We start from the raw sequence: 21,942 nt of genomic DNA on the forward strand, positions 1-21,942 counted from the left end.
CCATTCAAGCAGGCCCTATTCTTGTGCGTGATATTTATGTTTATCAATGGGTTTGACCGGTAACCACTATGAGTGTGAGACCCAGTTCTCTGAGGCAGGCTGTTTTTTGTAAACGCCTCCACTCCCCTCTGCCTGTCAGTGCGTATGTGCTGTGCCACACATTAAACCACACACAGGAACACAAGACAAGACAAGACACATGAGCTAAAAATAGGCGCCTAGCTCGCCTCAGTGAGATGTGATGGAGGTACTGCAAAATTTACTGGAATAAGATGTTTGACGTACGTTCCACTGGATGTCCATCGACCTTATAAACAACAACAGACACAAAACATGTAATTTAGGATACTAGGGGGAATTATTAGTTGTATTCGAATTTTTTTGTCTTGATTCTGAAGCAGTAGGCCTTATATGGTATAACATCGGTCCAGCCACTGATCGAAGGGCTGCACTGACCTCTTGTTGGACCCGTGCTTCTGTGATCTAAGCTGCCAGGGTGGGATGGCCCACAACCATCTTTGTCCGGTTGGTATGTGCTCACCCGTGGTCCCATGACCTATGCCTGGTCTAAATATATATCCAAGAGGATGTTCATCTGCTAAGGTCACATTACGTCATCACAACCAAGATATTCTCAATCAGCCTGCACCCAGGCCACGAGCTGCAGACTTGTCGAGAGCTTTATTATACCTTAGGGCACACAGAAAATATTTAGGGGAGGCTTGAAAACTACAGCCTGGGACAAAACAACTGGCAGATTATCCCTGTTGAGTGGGCAAATGCTACTGGAGCACTAGATAATTGTTGATTGATAATTGTGATGTAGACAGCTTGGCCACTTGGTGTGAAACAGCCAAATAGAGGTCTTAAATTGTTGAACTTTTACAACATTTGATTTTGCTTTTCTTGAGAAATTTGGTGGACATGGGTAATGGAATAAACAAGGTAGGCTACAGTATAATTTTAGATGGAAGTGGATCTCTACATAAACATAACATTTGCAGCCTTAAAAATTAAATGAAAACACTCAAACCTCAGTTACCTATTTTACTTCTACTCTCTTATTTCACTTTGACAAGTTTGGCGATTTTTGTTAACCTCAGTTTTCTCACCTTACTGTAGGTCCTGCCAGATCTGTATCTCGGAAACTTCAAAGGTAAGCTGTCTTGCTTGATGTAATTTGTGTGCAGAATTGATTTATCACAAGAGTAATGTAGTTGAGTGTTTTTCAGTTCCTCATATGGAGGGGCATGTGGTGAGATGCTACGCTGAGTTCAGTTTCTATAGGGTGGAGAGGACACAATATGAGGGGGAATAATTTAAATGGTATATTTGGTTGCCAGCTCTGTGTGTTTGTGAGTGGGGGTGTATATCTTTGTCATCAGTTGACGAGCTTAAATTCATTTCATGGGGTTTCTCTTGGTACATGTCCTGTGACAGTGTGGGAGGGGATGCCCCTTAGCGTGGGGGTGTCCCCTGTGTTCACTCTATTCCACATATTTCCAAAGAACAGAAAAACAGTGATTAGCTGATTTGATAATTTGATGATTTGTTTTGTTCTGTGTGCTCATCAAGTGGAGACTAAAGAGGTCAACATCTTGAAGAAATGGATACATTATTTTAGAAGTAAGACAAGCAGGAAATTGCTGTCCTCAAGACTTCATTGTTCTTATTCATTACCTCTTCATTTATCCATTTTGCTGTGCATATTTAACTGTACAACATCCTTTTTACTGTGTTACTTTGTGTTTTCTATGTAGAATGGCTAGTGTAAACATGTATGAGGAACAGCTTTGTGGTGTCTGGTGACCGTTTATTGGTTTGTACCAGAGATAGAGCTCAGCTGAAAGCCAGTTCTCTGTCACCAGCTTGAACACTATATCATCACCTCAAGCCCCCTAAGAATATTCATTTCACACCCAACACACTGAGGGACATGCACTTTATTAAGTGACCTATGAGTGAATGACTTACAGAGTCAGGGTTACATAAGCAGATTACATTTCCTTTGCAAGTATTTTATAGTATAGAAAAGTGTTTGGATATTTATATTTTCCTGTTATGTTGTAGGCTATGATTAATAGTCTACAACAGTTTATATGAAAACCTATCATATCTGAAATGGGATTCTTTGTTCATTTATCTTTTTGCTTTTTTAATTGTCTGACAGGGTGCTTTGGAATAAGCCTCATTTCCATCTAGTACTGACAAAGGTTTTCTATGGGTCGCATCAGCATCCTGCAAATGTGCAAAGTGTGAGAAAAAATGCCCTAGGCACATCTGTCCGAGGTAGAAAACATTTGGCTTCCTTTTAAGGAGCAAAATTTGATTAGAACATTTACTGTTTCTTGCTTTGGGCCAAGCTGTTGGACTGTTTTAGAAACACTGGTTTTCCGGTTTTTCTTTCAGTTCAAAACAAGAGCAAACTTAACAAGCCATAAGGTTATATTTGCTTGGGAGAGATTTGGGGAGGGTGGTTGTTGTTGGGTAGAAAACTCTTTATTTAGGTGGGACCTACATCGAGTGATTTATGATTGGAAGGAGGGGACATTTGCGATTTTTCAATTCTTATTGATCCACAGATGCACGAGACAGGGAGCTGCTGGCACAGTACAACATCACCCACATTCTGTCCATCCATGACACGGCTGCACCCATCCTGGAGGTGAGAGGTTAAGTCTGTGTGTCTGTCTGCCCGACCACAACATCAGGTCGGACACACACTGCCCACCCTAAACATCCAGGCTCAGCATCTGCAGTATGGCCCACCACTCTCCTGACTGTTTAGCATTTATTATGAATAGACCAGGATGGCTGGGATTCAGAGGCTGCTCTGGAGGCCATTATCTGTCTAAAAATCGACATTATGACCTTGACCTTCATCAAGGGTATAATCCTCAAACCACCTGTCATCCCAGTACATCTTCAAGGAGATCTATTTAGATATGACAGGTCATTGTAGAAATGTTTTGATAGGATGGATATGATTAGAGTATGATATAATGTAATGCAATTTACATAATAGGCTGTGTTTGTCATAGGCACTGTTGCCAGGTTGATGAGATACATCACTGGAATTAGTGTGAAAGTTTGGCATGGAAAGTCCTTTTGACTTCAAGTATCAGTCACAAGGCTGGGTATTCACCATGTTTCACCTGTTCACTAAGATTATCTAACCATGCTGCAAAATTGTGTAGCAATCTATTAAAAATGTGTAACTTGTTTTCAGTTAACGTATGTGTCTGTGACGATGTAGCCAAATGGATGATTTCGAGAGTAGATCTGTTAAGCTCTACTGTCAGCAAGATGAAGTCCACAAAGATTTGAAAGTGCAACTTCATTGAAAGGTTACTGGATTTTCATTCTTGATTTTCGCTAATTTTAGATGTTGTGATTTGTGTACAAAAGAGCCGGGAAGGTGTGTTTGTTGCGTGGACGTGTGAATGTGGGTTCTGTGAGTGAGTTTGAGAAGAAGAGAAAGAGCATGCTGATAAATCTTCTGAGAGGTGCGAGGGTGGGGTTGGAAAGTATAGGAAACTGTTTTCTTTGAAATATAAATCTATTGATAGATTTCCTAAAAACAGATACACATAGTTTTTTGGAAAAACAACTAAAATGAAGTGAATTGCATACCTTTATTATCACAAAAAAAATGCACTCATGTATTATAATACTGGCAAATTATTATTTACTTTTTAAGAATAAATTCATGTGATTTTTGGATGTTTTAATTGTAATGTCAATTGAAAAATAACAAAAATGTTGCACCACCATATTTTTAACATTTTTTTTGTTTGTTTTTTCTGGAAATCTGGAATTCTGCTGAGTTCATCAATGTCCGCTTTCACAACTTTCATCTTTTGTTGCTGAAAGCAAGCCTGAAAAACATGCAGAGATTTCTGTACACTTTCTCCATCCATGGCAGAATGTCAGTGTGTTTTCACAACCATTACACTAGAGAAACAGCAACTTCTATTACAGTATCACTACCCAGACTGGTCAACCACCAAGATTTTAAAAGCTGTTGCCCTCAAATTATGTACAGACACTCAAGACACTCTATTGCCACTCACTGTGTCTTATGATTTCCATCTATGCGTCTTGATCTTGATAGCAGAACTATATGTCTCTGTTTTTTCCCGTTTACCATGTATGTTTGGTAGATATGGTAACAGGCCTTTTACAGTGAGGTGGCATAATGATGACTCAGGTCTATTACCAGTATAGACTAATGACCAGATGGATGATTTATTTGCATAACTAACAGTCAACCTTCTGACTGATTGATTTCTTGGAAGACAGCTTGGTGGTTCCTGAGAGAGGAAGGTATGGTTTGCAACCACCACGTCTTATGGTCGGATGTGACCTTTAAATATTATACTGGCTATCACGGATCATTTAAATATGAATCGACACGGTCAGTTTTATGCGTTTAGCCACAGCTTCACTGCACGTACACCCAATTTTCACACAAGGTTTTTATAGTTTGTGTATTACTGGTTTGGATTTTATACATAGTGCAACACACTCATTGTCAGAAAGAGTAAATGTGATTGCACACAGATATATGAGGACTTATCAGTGTTATTCATTTTCATAATGCAACCCTCTCAAAAATGTAAAACATGTCCTTCTGTCAAAAATGTTCATTGCACTGATGCAGGAGTGTTAGATGCATGGCCCAAATTTGCATGTATACTGGTGTGTGTGTGTGTGTGTGCATATGTGCGAATGCATGCATATGTACATGTTGTCTATGTGTATGAGTGTAAGCTGACCTTTTTGGAAGCTCAGGCTGTCCCAGAGGGCTCAGGGGCTTTCGCAGTCATACCGGGACAAGGTGGTTTCTGTCCACTGGGGCTATGTGTGTACCATCAGCTGCCAGGTGCACATTGCAAAAAGCACACACACAGATTCACACACAGGCATACATTCAAAAATCGTTATGTCATGACCCTCCACTCCTGAGCAACGGGGTCAGATAGGACAAGGCGTGTGGGGGTGTCCCTGACACAGAGCAGAAACAGGAAGTAGGTAGCCCCTAGCATTCAAATCCATGACATGCCACGATAGAGAATTCTGCCCAAACTGATTTGCAATACATATTTGGTCTGAACTTTGGTAACAGTGTCTTACAATAACCTCTGCACCATGAAAAAAACCTGAGTAAGATTTTCTGCATGGGAGATGATGTATTTTGTTGCATGAGTCTAAACCACCCCTCTTCTACCCCCACAGGGCATGACATACCTCTGTATATCTGCCGCTGACCACTCTAAGCAAAATCTGTGAGTATTGGCACTGAATGCCAAAAGTAATGTTCAAAGGCTCTTCAATATTTTTCTGTCTCTACCATCCAGAGATCTTAAGTGTTAGTTCATTTGAAATTACTCATAAGTTTTAATTTGATCATTTCAACAGGGTGCAATATTTTAGAGACAGCATTGCATTTATCCATGAGTCTCGAATGAAAGGAGAAGGCGTCCTTGTCCACTGGTGAGTCAAAAGACATCTTAAAGCTCCTGTTGGCTGCATTGTTCCTCCTCATGCATCCCAGATGGTCAACACTATAGTGTATTTATTTACTGCATAAAAAAGCCACATGCAACGACAATTCTCACGGACAGGCAATTGAGTTTTGAAGTTTTTTATTGTATCTGTTTTATGTCCTGTTTTTTTTTTTTTTGTTTTGTTTTGTTTTGTTTTGTTTTGTTTTTTTGTTTTTTGCATGTGATATTTAGAAGATTCTTTAACCCTGAGAGCAGTTTAAAAACCTGGTCAAGTGTCAATGCATAATTTAATTTTTTTACATCAACAAAATGTAGAAACCTCTGATACTATTTCAGTAGGCATTCAAATGGTGACCAGGGGTGTTTTGGAGTAAAACAAACCATCATTTGGTTAATCCACCTTATTTGCACAGTAGACTTTACCCACACTTTCTATCTAATAAAAGTCTTTTATTTATCTCATAAATTCATAATATGTAGGACTGACTAGTGAGGTATCCATGTGAATTCAGTTTGACACAGCAACACAACAGAATATAGTTAAGACGGAAAGTTCCATAAATACCTATACATCAGAAAAGTAAGTAATAAATAAATAAATAAATAAAATAAAACAAGATGAAATAGAATGAAATAGGTATAACAAAATAGATTTGTGTATATACATGTGTAGTACTGGTGTGTGTATATGCATTGTGTTTAAGCCTAACAAGGTGTGGCTCTAGCCACTTACAAGTTAACAAGTTTGTAAATCCTGCTTCTGAAGCAGGAGTTCATGCAGCCTGCCTGGGCCCGGTAGACCTGGTCCGGCATCATGTGAACCCCCCACCCCCCACCTCCCACCTCCCACCTTTGTCTTATTACACAGTGCAGCAGATCAGGACTGTTTCTATGCATGTAATTCACACACACACACACACACACACACACACACACACACACATCAACAACAAAAAACAAATGACGCTATTTAATCACACTTGTTTGTTTTAATACTCTTACATCAATCACAAATCATGCAAAAGCAGATTTTCCTCTAATAATCATAATTTTAGAGATTAAAAAAGGGTTTTACTTAACACATAGTTTTGCTTATACAAAATATATATACAAATATACTATAACTATAATTGAAATCTAAAATTCCTATAGTGTGACAGTGGTACAAAAGTGAGTAAAATCACACTGTAGCCTACTTTATGGTAGCCTACATTTCAAATGTCCCTTGGTTATCATAACAATCGTCAATTTAAAAAAAGGGTTTTACTTAACACATAGTTTTGCTTATACAAAATGAACAAAAGAGCCCCTAGCCAAAGAACCGCTGGTTGGCTACATGGCAGAAAAACAAACTGCTGTGTCAATTGTCTTGGCTATAAAGTAGTGTGTCTTCAGTGTGGCAGGAGTGTCCCGCAGTGTGACCCTTGTGGTGGCCTACATCATGACCGTGACAGGACGGGGCTGGGTGGAGTCACTGGCGGCCGTCAGGGCCGCCAGGCCATGTGCTGGGCCGAACCTGGGCTTTCTGCGCCAACTGGAGGAGTTTGAAAACACAGAATTGACTCAAGTGAGTGACATCATGCTTTCTCCCCATTCTCCTGTCTCTCTTTCCTTTCCCTTACATGAACACCCACTCTGTTACTTCAGTAATGTATCAGCTGCCTTTTTATGTGGCGCACTTTTGCTTGAATCCTCTCCCCCTCCAGTACAGGGAATGGTGGATGGAGCAGTACGGGAAGAACTCATTCAATGACGATGAGGAGATCGTAGCCCTTTTAACCCGTAAATCCCTGGGCAATGCCATGGCAAGCAGCATCACTTCACCACTGGCCACAAGGGGCACTTGAGCTACTCAGAAAGCCTCCCTGCCAGCCTCCGAAGTGGCTATCTCTCACAGATGTCGTCCATTAATGTTGCCCATAAACAAAAGCAGCCGATCACTGAGTTACAAAGCATGACTGCGGGAGGGGCCGTGTTGTTCACCGTTCAACTCAGTGAGACCAGCAATGGTTTTAAAAGTTTGTTTGAGGGATCCTGCCTCCATCTTTGGTCCCGGGGACAAACGGCACACCAGGCAAACTTGTCACATGGAGCACTGAGTTATGTATCGTTATGATATATTGAATCTCATGTTTGCAAATGGCTAGGCAGCCATGCAAAGGGGATTTCTATGTCATCATCTTCAGTCCCCTTTGACAAGACATGTCCTTGCCCCTAACTGTCAAAACAACATGCAAGGGCAGTCAAGCAGAACACCAAGTACGTAAAAACTACTGTGTGAGTACATATTTATTTAGTCACCTCCCTTAGTAGCAGCATATCTCCTCCTGTGAGATATGTTATGACTTCTACTTGCAGTATAACTATCACATTACTTTCTGGAAGGATAGTGTGAGGTTTTTAAAAGGTTTTACTGCTAGAATAACTTTTAAGTAACACTCAATACTTAGGACTACTAACACAACATTATTATGCCTGACTTGTAAGGTGAAGCTTTGCCTTTGCTTTAGTTAGAGATGGCTGTTTGATGTAGGACAGCCTCTCGATCACACCGTTATAAAAAGCATTCACAGTAAAAGCCTACGTTAATAGGCCTACTCATGTCACCGTGTATGAAGTCAGTGGATTCTTACCCGAAGCAGGGAAGAAATTAAAAAAAAAAAAAAAAAAAAAGAAAAGACAAAAGCATGGAGAGGTGGATAAAATGTAGGCCTGCATTTCTGCTAAGAAATATATTTCTTTACATATGGTAGCTTGTATTTTGCTAATAAAACATACATTGACATTATTGGCTTTGTGTGTTTCTTCCGTTAATTCTTTAACAAAAAAATATATGGACTCTGTGTGTCTGTGGTGCTCAGTTTATGACCTTGTAATTCATAGTCCGTGGGTATCAATGTAAAATTTATATTTTTCTTTCTTTTATACTTTTATCGTTTATTATAGTATCTATGGTACTAATATTTTTTTAATTAATGCTTTTCTATATTATTATTATTATTATTATTATTATTATTTGTTTTTAATCTCATAATATTTCTATGATAATGACTAACAGTGGCTGTGGTACACTCATAGAGTTTATAATACCGTAATCTGACATTGAATTGAAGCCTACATTATGTTATTTCAAATATACTATAACTATAATTGAAATCTAAAATTCCTATAGTGTGACAGTGGTACAAAAGTGAGTAAAATCTCACTGTAGCCTACTTTATGGTAGCCTACATTTCAAATGTCCCTTGGTTATCATAACAACCGTCATAGGCTACATTATTCCTATGGGGAATTCAACTTTTTTCTGTGATATGTATTTGTTTATCTTCCTCCAAAAAATTTCTACAGGACCACTCTCGCTCCTTTTCGTAAGAGTTACCATTTCAAAGAATTGTTTTCGTCTCCGTCCCATGATTTTCCACGTGTGCGGGTGTGTGGCTGTGTGACAGAGCCGCTGACTGATGCCGTGCAGGGTTTCCCCCCCGCTGTCTTACTGGCTTCGCTCTGCTCAGATAAGCTTCGCAGGAGCAACAGCAGGTGCGTCTTCAGCATCCTTTACACGCCGCTGTGTCTCCGCCCTCTCATAGCAGGCAACAGCATAGGATTTAAGCGGGCCCGCCGGAGTGATGAGGGTTTAGACTGATTGATTTCAAAACTTGACGGTTTCGAGTTTCCCAGGTAAGAACATTTCTTCTGTCCCCAGACACACACAGCGAACTCTGCGTGGGAGATAGGGGGTGTAAAGTGAAAAAAAAAATTATATCCAGAACCATAGAGACTGCCGTGGTTAGTTTAATTGCCAAAACACATAGACAGTACACCACTTGGCATTGCATTAGGACTCATTGCCTGCGTCTCTTTGGACAGAGAGATGAACACTGAGGCGGATTACGGAGGGTCGGGCAGCAGCGGGAACGGAAAACTCCGCCAGTGGCTGATAGAGCAAGTAGACTGCGGGAAATATCCCGGTCTGGTTTGGGAAAACGATGAGAAATCTATCTTCCGGATACCGTGGAAACACGCCGGGAAGCAGGACTACAACCGGGATGAGGATGCCGCGCTTTTCAAGGTAGGCACCTGCCGCGCCAGTGCCAATCTAGCCAGAATAAATGCAAATATTAGGCTGCCTACTTACAAACATGTTTCAAAGGTTTTTAATAACAGGTATGCAAGTAACCAAAGCGCTAATACAAACTATTCAGGGAGCGGGTGGACCGTCCAAATGAAAATACTAATTATTTTATTTATTTATATAATGTTTTTTTTGGAATTCCCCTAATTTTACCCACCACGAAAACTATTCGGAGCATATAGAGCTACAGTGAGGAGCCAACACAAGGACAAATAATAACTCAAACACAAGTAGGCTACCCACTGGAAAGATGATACCTTGAAAAAGTCCCTTTCAACACACAGTTGTAGCATCACTGTTTGTAAGAAGTACAGAAAAAGCTCCGTTTGCACTACCTGTTACAAGCCCTCTGGCTAAACTTTAATGAGGGCTGACGCGTTATTGGTGACTCTCCTGCAGGCCTGGGCGCTGTTTAAAGGCAAGTTTCGGGAGGGAATCGACAAGCCGGACCCGCCGACTTGGAAGACGCGCCTACGCTGCGCCCTCAACAAAAGTAATGATTTTGAGGAGCTTGTGGATAGAAGCCAGCTGGATATTTCGGATCCCTACAAAGTTTACCGCATCATCCCCGAGGGCGCCAAGAAAAGTCAGTCTCACCTCAAATACACACATAGCCTGCACAGCACACGCAAAGAGATGCACGTTGTCAGGGGCTAATGTGGTGCAGTTCAAATTTATTACAGTCATTTACAAAGAGCTGATTCTTATAATCTAGCGTTTTTAAGTCGATCACTGCCGTGGTGATTCGAGTTTGATGGGCTAATTAGGCTGAGTTAATTTTTCAACTTATTTTTATCTGGTTTCACCAGCCAGGCATGGCACTTTTCTGAATGCACTGTTGGGTTTTGATAAAGGCCAGTGACCTCAAAGTGAATAGAAAATAATCTGCTGAAACATCATGCAACCAAGTCTCTAGTCAATATGTGTTCACAATATGTCTGAAGTTGTTATACAGATGTAACATTGGTTGTAACATATTGTGACTGCAATTTTATATTAAATATTAAATAACCACATGTGCATAGTGTTAGTTGTGTGAATGCATTTTCCATTAAACTTTTCTGTTTTGCATTTAGGACCCAAACAGGAGGACAGCCCTTTGAGTTCAATGAGCTACCCCATGCACGCCTCCTACCCTGCCCTGCAAACTCAGGTGATTCTCTTACAGTGCTGTGGGTTGGGTGGGAGAGAATGACTGAAAGAGAGAGAGAGAGAGACACAGAGCGAGAGAAAGAGAGAGAGAAGGGAGGTACAGTGGTTAAATAATGCAGGGAAAGTGGGATTTTTTTGATACCAAAGTTGCTGCACTGCAACTTGCAGGTGCTGAAGAGCAGGGCATGCATGTCAATACGTGATGGTAGAGTCGATGTATTATATGATATTGTTTGGCATTTATATGCAATTAATTAATGGTTTTATGTGTTTCTACTTTCCGTCTAACTTTTAACTGTCATGCATTTTAGTGCCTACTTACAAACTGGTCTTTTGGTGTTGAAGATACAACAGCTGGAGTTTTTTTTTTTTTTTTTTCTTTTTTTTTCAATTATTGAAGAACAACAAATAAAGAGGAACATTTCGCTAATACATTAATTGAAACATTCATTACATGCCTGTTGCAGATTTTCTCCTCTTAATTCTGCTGATGCAGTTTAAAGTAATTGAAAACCTCTTTCTGGGTCTTTTTTATTTATTTATTTATTTATATTTTATTTCTTCTACTTCATCTTATATATTAGTTTTTGTCACTGACCAAAAATACTTGAATGTGTATTGTCATAACTACAACTTTGGAAATAACAAATCAGAGCTGATGACGAGCACTTTAAGGCAGTGTGACTTTTCATGGACTTTCGATGTTGAACTGACCGGTCGACTTGCGCTCTCTCTCTCTCTCTGCAGATGCCAGGGTACATACCCACTCCAGAGTGTGGCTGGAGAGATTTTTTCCAAGAGCCGACCTCCCTGCCAGAGATGTCCTTTGCTCAGTGTCCCTATCCCCCCCGAAGTCTGCCGTGGCAAAGCTCACCTATGGAGAATGGTATGGTGCTGAAAATATCTACAGAATGACAGCCAGCATTAAACATAGCGAACATAAAAGTTATGTGTACGTTGTATTACCTAAGTTAAAAAGCCTTTTCATATTCAAGAAAATTACTTTTAGTGTGTGTGGTAGGGCAGAGCAATATGGATGTCATCACATATCATGATATCTTTGACTGAATACCTTCATATCGACATATTTTAGGTATGACTGTTGGTGCTTTCATAACAAATTTCATAAGATATTTTTGATCAACAGTTATTAGTAATGAGGATATGATGACCAAGCAGGTAGAGGTAAATCATAAAACAGCTACCACAGTCTGATAAGCTCAAAAAGTTTCATCACTTTACTAAAATGCAGCCTTTAAAACCAGGAAAAGACAACACTTATGCCATATCATGCTAAGCGCTAGACAATATCTAGTCTCACATCATGATATCTGTATAATATTGATATGTCATCCAGTTCTAGTGGGTGGACTTATGAACTGCATGTCTGTGTGATAAATGAAGTTTTGCCTTTCTCTAAGTGTACCTGTGTTTCTTGCTCTGTCTGTGCAGGGTACCAGATCAAAGCCTCCATTTATTCCTATAGTCCTGCTGACAGCCAGCCCTCGCCCTTCACCCTGGACGCCAGCATGAGATCAGCAGAGGCGTTCTCAGGTACACACACACAAGCTATTGTTCACTTTCATGTCACACACTTTTCATGTGGGCTATGGTTTTGTGTCTTTCCATCCAAAAAACGCGATAACATGACACTTCAGACACTACTGGCCCGATTTTAATGACACTTGGAGAGATGATGCATCTTTACACTGTGTTTCAGCATTTAATTAATGCTCGAAGTGAACATTATGGATGAGTGAGGGCCCTGTAATACAATGCTAAAATCTGAAACTTTAAGGCATAAACAAGCAGTTAAAAATAAGCCGATAGGCCTGATGAGGGCGCTATAGTAAAAAGTCACAATTTTAAACTTAAACGTAATATGTCATGTATCACTGGTTGGATTTTGATTACACTTGGAGGGATGTCACAGTTTGACCAAAATTACAATGCTTAGCCAGATGGAAGGGCTACATAAAAGGTCAAAACTGCAAATTTACACTTACACAAAAATTACACTGATTGACCTGATGAGGGCGCTATAATTACAGGTCAAGTTTTTAAATGCAAACATGAAATCTCAGACAGTACTGGTCAGATTTTGATGAAACAAGGATTGTACATCTTTGATCTGTGCTTTAACAGTTAAAAGTTGTACATCAACTAGGCTAATGGAGTTGCTTTAAAAAATATATATTTATGAAACATAGACTGTAATACCAGAGGTCCTTCACTGAAATGTTGCATTTCTAAAAAACAGCAACCCCAAAATAGTGACTTGCACGACATGTTAAGTTAACCCTAACCCTGTCTCTTTCTTACCTACACACAGATTTCCGCCTGCATGTGACTGTGTATTACCGGGACACGCTGATAAGGGAGGTGACAACCTCCAGCCCAGAGGGGTGCCACATTGCTCCATGCTCCCCAGAGGACAAGCCCTACCTGCCCCCAGGGGGTCCTGAGCTTGTGCCCCTGCCTGTAGAGAGCCCACCAGCCCAGAGGAGGGCAGATGAGTGCCCCCCTAGCCCCCCGTCTTCCATGGAGAGGGGTGTGTTACTGTGGATGGCCCCTGATGGACTCTATGCCCGAAGGCTGTGCCAAGGGCGAGTGTACTGGCAGGGAGGGCTGTCACCCTATGGAGACAAGCCCAACAAGCTGGAGAGAGAGGTCACCTGTAAACTACTCCACACACAGGACTACCTCACAGGTGAGATGACAATGCAGGATGGCCTGTGTAGGAACCCATCTAAATGGACTACACCCTGTTATGGCTAATTAATGAGCACATACTGTTTTTGTTATTTGAGCAAGTGGCAAAGTATACAATAGTTCAGCAGGACAGGCAGTTACAGACTGGCTCAAAATCAGAGCCAGGTTCAACCAAGGTTATATCCCTCAGCAGCCTTGTGCTCTGATATGCCTTTGGCCCTTAACTTACATCTGTCCATTGTAAATGACTGTATAAATATCAGCTAAAAACAAAACTAAAAAAGAAAACTGTAAAGACCCCTTAGAATGTGGGTCTGCTAAAGTCAGTCACTGAGGGATAATTTTGATTGCAATCACATGACTTCCAGCCACCTCATATCCGCCCACATGGCACATCAACCCCAGCTGTTGTGACTCTGACAGCTAATTGTCCTTATTTGCATATACTGTATGACCAGGACTTTCCAGTCATACTACCCCAAATGTCAGTCCTCTTCAGAGGAATTTCTTCTGAATTAACCTTTTAGCTGCACAATTTACTTGATATGGCAAATCAGACTCATTTGACAGATAGAATCTAACCTAACCATGATTTGATCTCCCTCATGCTTGTCTATCAGAGTTACAGAGCTATAGCCTCCATGGTCGGCCACTGCCTCGGTTCCAGGTCCTGCTGAGTTTTGGAGATGAATGTCTGGACCCGCAGAGACAAAGAAGGATCCTCTCAGTCCAGGTGACTGTCATTACTATAATACCAGCTGCTTTGGTGATAGCTGACTACTATGTAAATAGTTTTAACCTACTTAACTTCCCCCTACAATATGCCACACTCAGCACTACAATTTGCATATCAGTTGCATGAAACATTACTTACTTGGAGGGAAGTAAAATGGCTAGGGCACCATGCCTGTACATTACGATTTTAAACCTTGCACTATAGGGATGGTAATCAAGAAACACTGGTCCATTTCCACCCCATCAATCAAGATAAAACTGATTTCAGATTAGCACTCTCACTTTCAATAAATTGTCATATTTATCATTACAGTGCCACTGTAGACTGACCTTTGTTAACCTCCAATCCTGCAGGTGGAACCCTTGGTTGCCAGACAGCTCCTATACTACGCTCAGCAGACTGGTGGCCATTACTACCGCACCTATGACCACCCTGGAGTCACGGACCACATGAGTCCATCTGAGGACTACCAGAGGGCCATCACGCACCACCACAGCAGCAGCTTGCAGGAGTGATCTCAGTAGAGTCCTATGACTTCTGGGCTTTGTTCAGACTGCAGGCAAATCCGATTTGTTTCTCAAATCCGATCATTATGACTGACTGTCCACACTGTTAATTGCAAGGAATCGGATCGGATTCGTGTGTTCAAGCACCATTCAGCTATCTGCATTGGTTGCTGTAGTATCAATGTAGGCGTGTGTACGTGTGGTAACTGATTGCATGTTTTTCAAATGCGGAGGCAAACTAAAATGTGCAGAATCCCTCAGCCCAAGCAGACAACAATAGCGACAGATGAACTGATGTGCAGCAATGTTTCATGCTGCAGCTATGGCTAGTGGCTCTACATTAAAAAAAAAAAAAAAAAAAATCTGGTGCTCCAGATGTGATGCCACCATTGTGAGTCATATCAGTGACATTAAGCACGGTTTGAAAACTGTTTTGAGCGGCCAGAGCAGTCAGACTGAGATGCATCTATAGACATCTAGTATGAACCACACACCAAAGTGGCTTAAATCTGATTTGCAGAAATCGGATTCTGTGTGTTTTGCTGTTCAGACTTGATAAAACCAACCTGACTCCAATCTGGAAATGCCAAAAATCAGATTTGGGCTGGCAGTGTGAACAAAATCTTGGAGAGACTGCTATGTAGGACTCAGTGAAAAGAATGAAGTAGCGGATATTTTCTAGATCAGACGCAGCCCGTCGGAGAGGAGTTCAGGGAAAAGTCAAACTAAACTGAGCCATATATTGGACAGTGCTATACATGTAATTCAAAAGGATCAATGCATTGAACAGTTGTGCCCTATTGGATAGTGTAGGGCTGAAACTAGAGTGGGCATCGGGCTGCATATATTTGTCCGAACCCAACCTGAGCCCGGGAATTTGCTTGTCCTCCATCAATAGGTTACATTTACTGCATGAAATATCCTTCATGTTGCCTTCAGCGTCATCACGTAAACTCCAGCACTATATATAAAGTTGCCCAGAACAGACAGTAGGTTCATCATTTATTTTACACTTGAGTTTCACTAAAAGCCAATCTGATCGAACCCAACCCAAAATCCAAAGATAATTTCTAAATTTTTGTCAGATCCAACCCGTCGGGTCCTGATGGACAAGAGTCTGGTATCCACACTTTAGCTGACACAGGAGACAGTCAGAGCTTTACATTCATATCACTCTTCCACTATAGTCTTTTTTTTTTTCCCAGGGAACATGAACAATTTCAATTCTATGCATAAAACTGACAGCTGTGGTGATTGTAATTCATTTTGTATTATATATATAGGTGATTAAATATGTATTTTTAGTAACTTTTGTTTGTTTTGTTTCTAATGTAAATATTTTTTTCTTAGACACTATCAGTGCCACGTAGTTGTTAAAATATGAACAGATTCCACTGTCTGAGAACCTGTGTGAGACAGCCTTTAAGGATAAAATAAGCTTAACAAAAACCTGTTGCATAATATATTTTTGGTTTTGGGTGCCATATTACAGATTTAAGAATGAATTGTATTATCAAGATTTGATGGCTGTTCAGGGCTTTTTGCCAGGGAAATGGACATTTCTATTTGAAACAACAAATAAATGGCTTGTGCCAAAATAATTACCATTTGTCACAGGTGTCTGAGCTCTTCAAGTTATGCATGTGCTGTGTGTATGTGCAGGAAGTGTGGTTGAGATGCAGGATGATGCTGGTTAATCAAACACGTCGTTATCATAAACAATACGATGACATCACAAAGGGAGGAGAAAGAGGAAGAGGTTGGCCACTCTTTCCGCCCTGTGCTGGAGAATGCCTTCCTGGCTTCTACTGACACAATTGATCATGTTTCCACTTCCATGGAAAAAAGTCAGAAAAACCCAAACAAAAACAAAAACATGTTTCTGCTGATATTCCGTTCACAAGATGAACAAGAAAGATGACATCACTTCATTAAGTTAATTGTGAAAAACAGTTCAGGTACCATCTATCTTTCCAGCATGTTCAAGAGGTGGGACTTTTTTGTTTTTGTTTTGTGTACAAATCCCAGTGAGCAATCACAAACAGTGTGCCTCAGTATTTTAAATGTTAAGAGACGTCTGACAATGTATTTGGATCAAGCCTGAATTTGAAGAAATGCATTTCATTTGATGAAAATACAAGATGAATACAAAGGAGTGGATACAAGTAAAATATGATTTCCTATGGTTGCCTCCACTGTGACCCATGTATACATTTCATACTGATCTGACATATTTCTAATGGTGTGTTTTTTGACACCATAACAGTAGGCTGCAAAGCAATTTCTGCTGTAGAGTCAATAAAGCTTATTTCACTCTACTGCCCTCTACAATCAAGGTGAATATCTATTGAACGGCTATTGAAATCTATCCTCTGTTGTGAGACTGCTCCATCCCTTTAATTCCAACCTTCAATTGCTCACTTACTGCAAAGAATTGCATTACCCATAGAAAGTCAGATCAAAGTCACAATGTTTTGCTTGTCTTGTCAGCTTATCTCCTGAATGGAACAGAGTTCTGCTGAAAAAAACTCCCTTCTTCACCTCGGTTACTGTAAACACTGAGCTGGTGGAGGACGGATAAGACTTTGGGCTTTGAACTTACTTTTATGAATGAAATCTGGGGGTGGACAGACTGCTAAGTTTAGCACAGAGAGAATCAAAACAACTTCAGTCTGTCCTATATGGCTTTCCCCTACATGGGAAACCAAGAAAGAAAGAGAAAAAAAATATCTGGGGTGTGTTAAGTGATAGCACATTTGTAGGCAATGAATGAGTGACATTTTCTGCCGTATTGCTGAATTAGAGCATTTGAATAATTCAACTGAAGATCAGTTCCAACATGACAAAACTTCAACCGCGTCCTCACATAACCTCCTACATTTCCTTGTGTCGCACGTTCTCATGTGCACAAAGGGTGTGGCATCTTCTGCCTACTCTGTGACTAACAGACTAGACCCACCACAACCATGCTACTGGCCTTGCTCATCCTCATACACACAAACCTATCATACTTTCTCGGTCACTATCTTCTCCTGGGATTCAATCACGACCTATTTGTGGCCTACCTTGTATAACGGACTACACCACCCAAGTCACACACCCACCCTACACCCATTCTCCTCCCAGAAGACTAGACAGTAGCGTGCGAGACAAGATGAGTGAACTAAGGGGTAGAGATCTTCAGAGATGAATGGCTGTGGCAAACGTTTTTTTTTTTTTTTTTTTAATCTCTGACATTTTGAAGCATGACACACACACCCCTACAAAAAAAACAGATGGTGCAAGCACACATTAAGGCACAATATTACACCTCATTGTGACAGATGGAACTATGAAGTTTAAGTATAAGATGGTTACAAACACCCACAAGACTACCCGCTGAAAGATACATGACTTCTCACAGTATTACATTCACTCCATCTGATGCAGTCGCCTCAGAGTACCTGTGAAACCAGTCTGTGAAGTCTGTTTATCTGATGGGAAATGGGTGAGCATGAAGTGGTCAAGACAGCAGTGCAATAAATGGTAAAACCAAAGCTTAATTATTTTAACAGAAGGTTGTCTCATTTTATTAGGCAATTGTGATGGCACAGGAAAAGCATCAGCAACTTTAAATATTCAACAAATCCCAAATGTACTGCTGAAGACATGATGACCAGGGTCCCTATACTGTTATCCGAGGGGAGGGGGGGGGGCAGAGTGAGTTCCTTGTCATAAACAGCCACTGAACCAGCCCCTTGTGATCTGTTAGCTAAACGAGTGACCACACAAGATTAGCATAGCAAACCTGACTGCACTGCACAGGGACTGTCCTGGACAGTAACAATGAAATCATCAACTCATTCAGTGTAAGATTAAATGATTAGACATTTGCTTCCAGTTTAGTGTGGTACAGTGAAGGCCAATGAAGACCGTAAATGAAATGATTGCAGAATAATGCGATAATCAAACTAAAATGATGCAATTCAAGTTTATAAGTGAATTGCACTGAGAGACATTAACACAGTAGTGGATGCAGGAGCTGGGAGGCGTTAACACAATTAGCTCATCTCTTGACAGGTTGAACAGAGGAGGGCTGGAAGCAAGTGAGCTGCAACTGCATACTGCTCTTAAATGTGTTCAGTAACTCCTCCAGTAGCCTGGAAAAAAAGAGAACGAGAGCAAGATTAATCATGTGAAATTAATCATTGAGGCATGAGCATTCTATAAAAGGTCAACCTGATTTTCATAAAGAAACTGGACTAGCATGAGACCCCTGATCGAAGGCTTACTTCTTGTCAGCACCGCTCTGTAGCTGTGGAAGGGCATCCAAAGCCAGTTTGAAGCTCGCACTAGAACAAGAGACTCAGTTAAAACTTCATAGGCAGCACATGTTTAGACACCGAAATACAACAGAATACAACACGTGAAATACAACACATGAAAACATTGCATATATTCAGACAAACATGAACGTGTACATACAAACCCATGTATACTTACACACAGTCACACGCACACGCACACACTCACACACCCACACACACACAGACAGACACAGACAGAACCAGATTGCTTTCACTTCCTTTCCATAAGCCCCCAGGCAACGTAAATTAGGGATTTTAGTGAGGGATGTGCAATTACTAAGATTTACGCCTGTGACACTGAGTACCATAAATCATTGTGCACATATGGGTATGCCTGTCTATGTAACCTTGTGAATGCATGTGTGTGGCACTTACTTGCTTTCAGAATTTAGGTAGGGGGCTATGGCATCTCTAAGGGCACAGAGTTCAAGACGAGCCTGAGTAAGATGCACCAGCGAGTGTGTAGAAGAAAGGACAAAAGTACAGATTCAGTCAAATACACAATATCAATTCTCAGTACCTAGCAGCCAGTAACCTTATCAGAAACAAAAGGTAAAGCCCCCTAAAATGCCACCGCTAGGGTCTTCTCACTATGACTCAGTGGCAAACTGCTCCATGTATGTGTGCGTACCTGTAGAGCTCCATTTTTACTGAAGGAGGACACGCACTGCATGAGACGACTCATCTCATCAGCAACTGACTCAACTATTTTAGACAAAACCCTGGGAACTAGTTCCTTAGACACTGTGAAGACCTGAGAGAGAGAGAGAGAGAGAGAGAGAGAGAGAGAGAGAGAGAGAGAGAGAGAGAGAGAGAGAGGGAGGGAGGGAGGGAGAAAGAGAGAGTGAGACAGATACAGAGAGAGAGGGAGGTGATGTAAAAGTTAATGGTGAATGAATAAGGCAGAGAGGAGGATTGAGAAAAATAGAAAAATATCCCAGGTTCATACAAATAAATACAGAAAGGCAATTAAATAACGCCTACTGAAGGGGAACTTCTGAGAAAAAGAGAAAAACAATGATTTGAGGCAAAATTTATTGATACACGGGATCTATACCATAAGTGTTTACGGTGCTGGACTGATGCATGCAGCGTTCCAGAAATATAACTGCAAGTGGTGCGACATAAAGATGTAAGAGCTAAGATTGGCCCACTAAACCACTTAGCTTTTCACACATGCTTTGTAGGCACACAATTGATAAAAACCTGACACTGTCATCTAGAATTGTTGTGATGTATGCCTTAAACAACTAACCCTAACCCTAACTTGAATAATTTCATACCTTGACACAGTATATATCACGATACAGTGTGTTTCTGTAAATGTGTTGGAAAAAAGTGTCTGTACAAAATAACCACACATGGCACACAGCATGGGTACTTTTTGATAACACTACAAACACAAATAAAAGGCAATTTCTCGTTTCTTCTTTTATTTGAAAATTACACTGAACACTGAGGTTTGGTTTTGCTTTCACCTCTTGCCCTCCATGCAGCTTACATCTTTTGGCTCTACCTGTCCTGCCTTTTGTGGTTTTTCTACAAGTGGTACAAGAGGTTTGCTGTGTTGTTGTCTGACGTGGGAACCTGTCTCTATCAACAGACATTTTTCTCTTGTCCCACGTTATATACTGTCATATCACACAACCTTAATTAAAACCTTTACTGATCAGTCAGAGGTGTGTCACTTGGTCATACCTCAGCATGAACTGTGATGATGCTGACCAGAGCTTCCTTCAGGTAGTTCCTCACACCTAAGGGAGGAGGGCACAAACAGGGTCAGCACACAGGTTTACGCATTTAGATGACACAATGCTAAACGACTGATTTTGAAAATTTGGAAAAATATAAGTGGCTTTTTTCCATTTCTAATAATGCAGTATAAGAGTAAAATGGTGTGAGGACACTGAGTAGCTGGATGAATTACAGATGATGCACTGCTTGGCAAGTTCAATTTTAGGTGTCATTTATTTAACTCTAAAAATGAGTAATAACGAGACAAAAAAGACAAAAACTAATGAAAGTGGATGTCTTGACTTCTAAGGCCTTGCAGCGCCCACATACAGACACACACAAAGCATGCATATGCACTTACAAAAAAAAAAACAAACAAAAAAAAAAAACGAACAAGTGAAAGTATCATATCCTTGATTTGTGGTTAGCGATCCAAAATGTTCCTCTTTCACTTGCAGCTCAAGCAGACACAAAAGCAGAAACACTCAAGACACAAACCAGAGGAAGGCCACATTTTTAATAATGATAAATGTTCTCTGTTGAGCACCTGCAATGACCTGCTGCCCATTTGAAAATTCACTCTGTACATACACAGACACACACACACAGACACAAAGCACCTCGCCTCACTTCCTGTGCTAAGGTAAACCACATATACACATTTAGGTTTCATCCGGGTTTTGGAGCATATTTTTTGGTGAGCAAAAACACACAGGCATATACATTGCGCTTGTGGTACAAACAGCCCCAACACCCACAACACATTAAGAAAATAAAGTAAAGGCCATGAGATCGTGGAGAGACCCATGGAATCATACAGCGTGTGAATGTCTGAATGAGCTCATCTCTGTGGTGCTTACAGTAAGCCATCAAAGAGGAGTGCTCTACACATGACACATATGACCCACAACAACACTCATCAGCCCAAACACACAGAGTCCCCCGGAGTTCACATGTCCCAAGACTTGTAAGGGGTTCAATTTGTGCTGTCACTGGGTCAGTCAATATTTTATTTTCAGGAAACCCCCCCTATTTTCTCGGCTTGTCATCCTCAGTTTCTTAGCGTGACAAGGATGAAACAGCTCATCTACACATATTCTCTATGAAGACAGGC

At 40.7% G+C, this 21,942-nt stretch overlaps 3 protein-coding genes across 3 annotated transcripts in view; 2 read left to right on the plus strand and 1 right to left on the minus strand.

Annotated features, from left to right (window-relative positions):
- The first annotated feature begins 186 nt into the window (after positions 1–186).
- On the plus strand, positions 187–8,126 carry LOC115357369 (dual specificity protein phosphatase 22-B-like). The gene is made up of 7 exons (XM_030048767.1): positions 187–247; positions 1,123–1,156; positions 2,583–2,665; positions 5,239–5,288; positions 5,422–5,496; positions 6,906–7,077; positions 7,217–8,126. Exons 1-7 carry the CDS (start codon positions 242–244, stop codon positions 7,355–7,357), a joined length of 561 nt encoding a protein of 186 aa, XP_029904627.1. The 5' UTR covers positions 187–241; the 3' UTR covers positions 7,358–8,126.
- Positions 8,127–9,158: 1,032 nt separating this feature from the next.
- Positions 9,159–15,145, plus strand: LOC115358474 (interferon regulatory factor 4-like). The gene is made up of 9 exons (XM_030050472.1): positions 9,159–9,188; positions 9,378–9,579; positions 10,042–10,228; positions 10,719–10,795; positions 11,542–11,680; positions 12,247–12,348; positions 13,127–13,504; positions 14,127–14,239; positions 14,596–15,145. Exons 2-9 carry the CDS (start codon positions 9,382–9,384, stop codon positions 14,755–14,757), a joined length of 1,356 nt encoding a protein of 451 aa, XP_029906332.1. The 5' UTR covers positions 9,159–9,188; positions 9,378–9,381; the 3' UTR covers positions 14,758–15,145.
- Positions 15,146–18,290: 3,145 nt separating this feature from the next.
- The window catches only part of exoc2 (exocyst complex component 2), a 39,134-nt gene continuing 35,482 nt past the window's right edge, over positions 18,291–21,942 (minus strand). Inside the window, exons 24-28 of the mRNA XM_030049839.1 lie at positions 20,793–20,848; positions 19,726–19,848; positions 19,470–19,531; positions 19,020–19,079; positions 18,291–18,887 (exon numbers count right to left, since the gene is read on the minus strand). Coding sequence (XP_029905699.1) covers positions 18,794–18,887; positions 19,020–19,079; positions 19,470–19,531; positions 19,726–19,848; positions 20,793–20,848 — 395 coding nt within the window. The 3' untranslated portion in view covers positions 18,291–18,793. The remainder of the gene's footprint in view (positions 18,888–19,019; positions 19,080–19,469; positions 19,532–19,725; positions 19,849–20,792; positions 20,849–21,942) is intronic.

The sequence above is a fragment of the Myripristis murdjan genome, chromosome 4 (genome assembly GCF_902150065.1).
Source record: "Myripristis murdjan chromosome 4, fMyrMur1.1, whole genome shotgun sequence".
Classification (NCBI taxonomy): domain Eukaryota; kingdom Metazoa; phylum Chordata; class Actinopteri; order Holocentriformes; family Holocentridae; genus Myripristis; species Myripristis murdjan.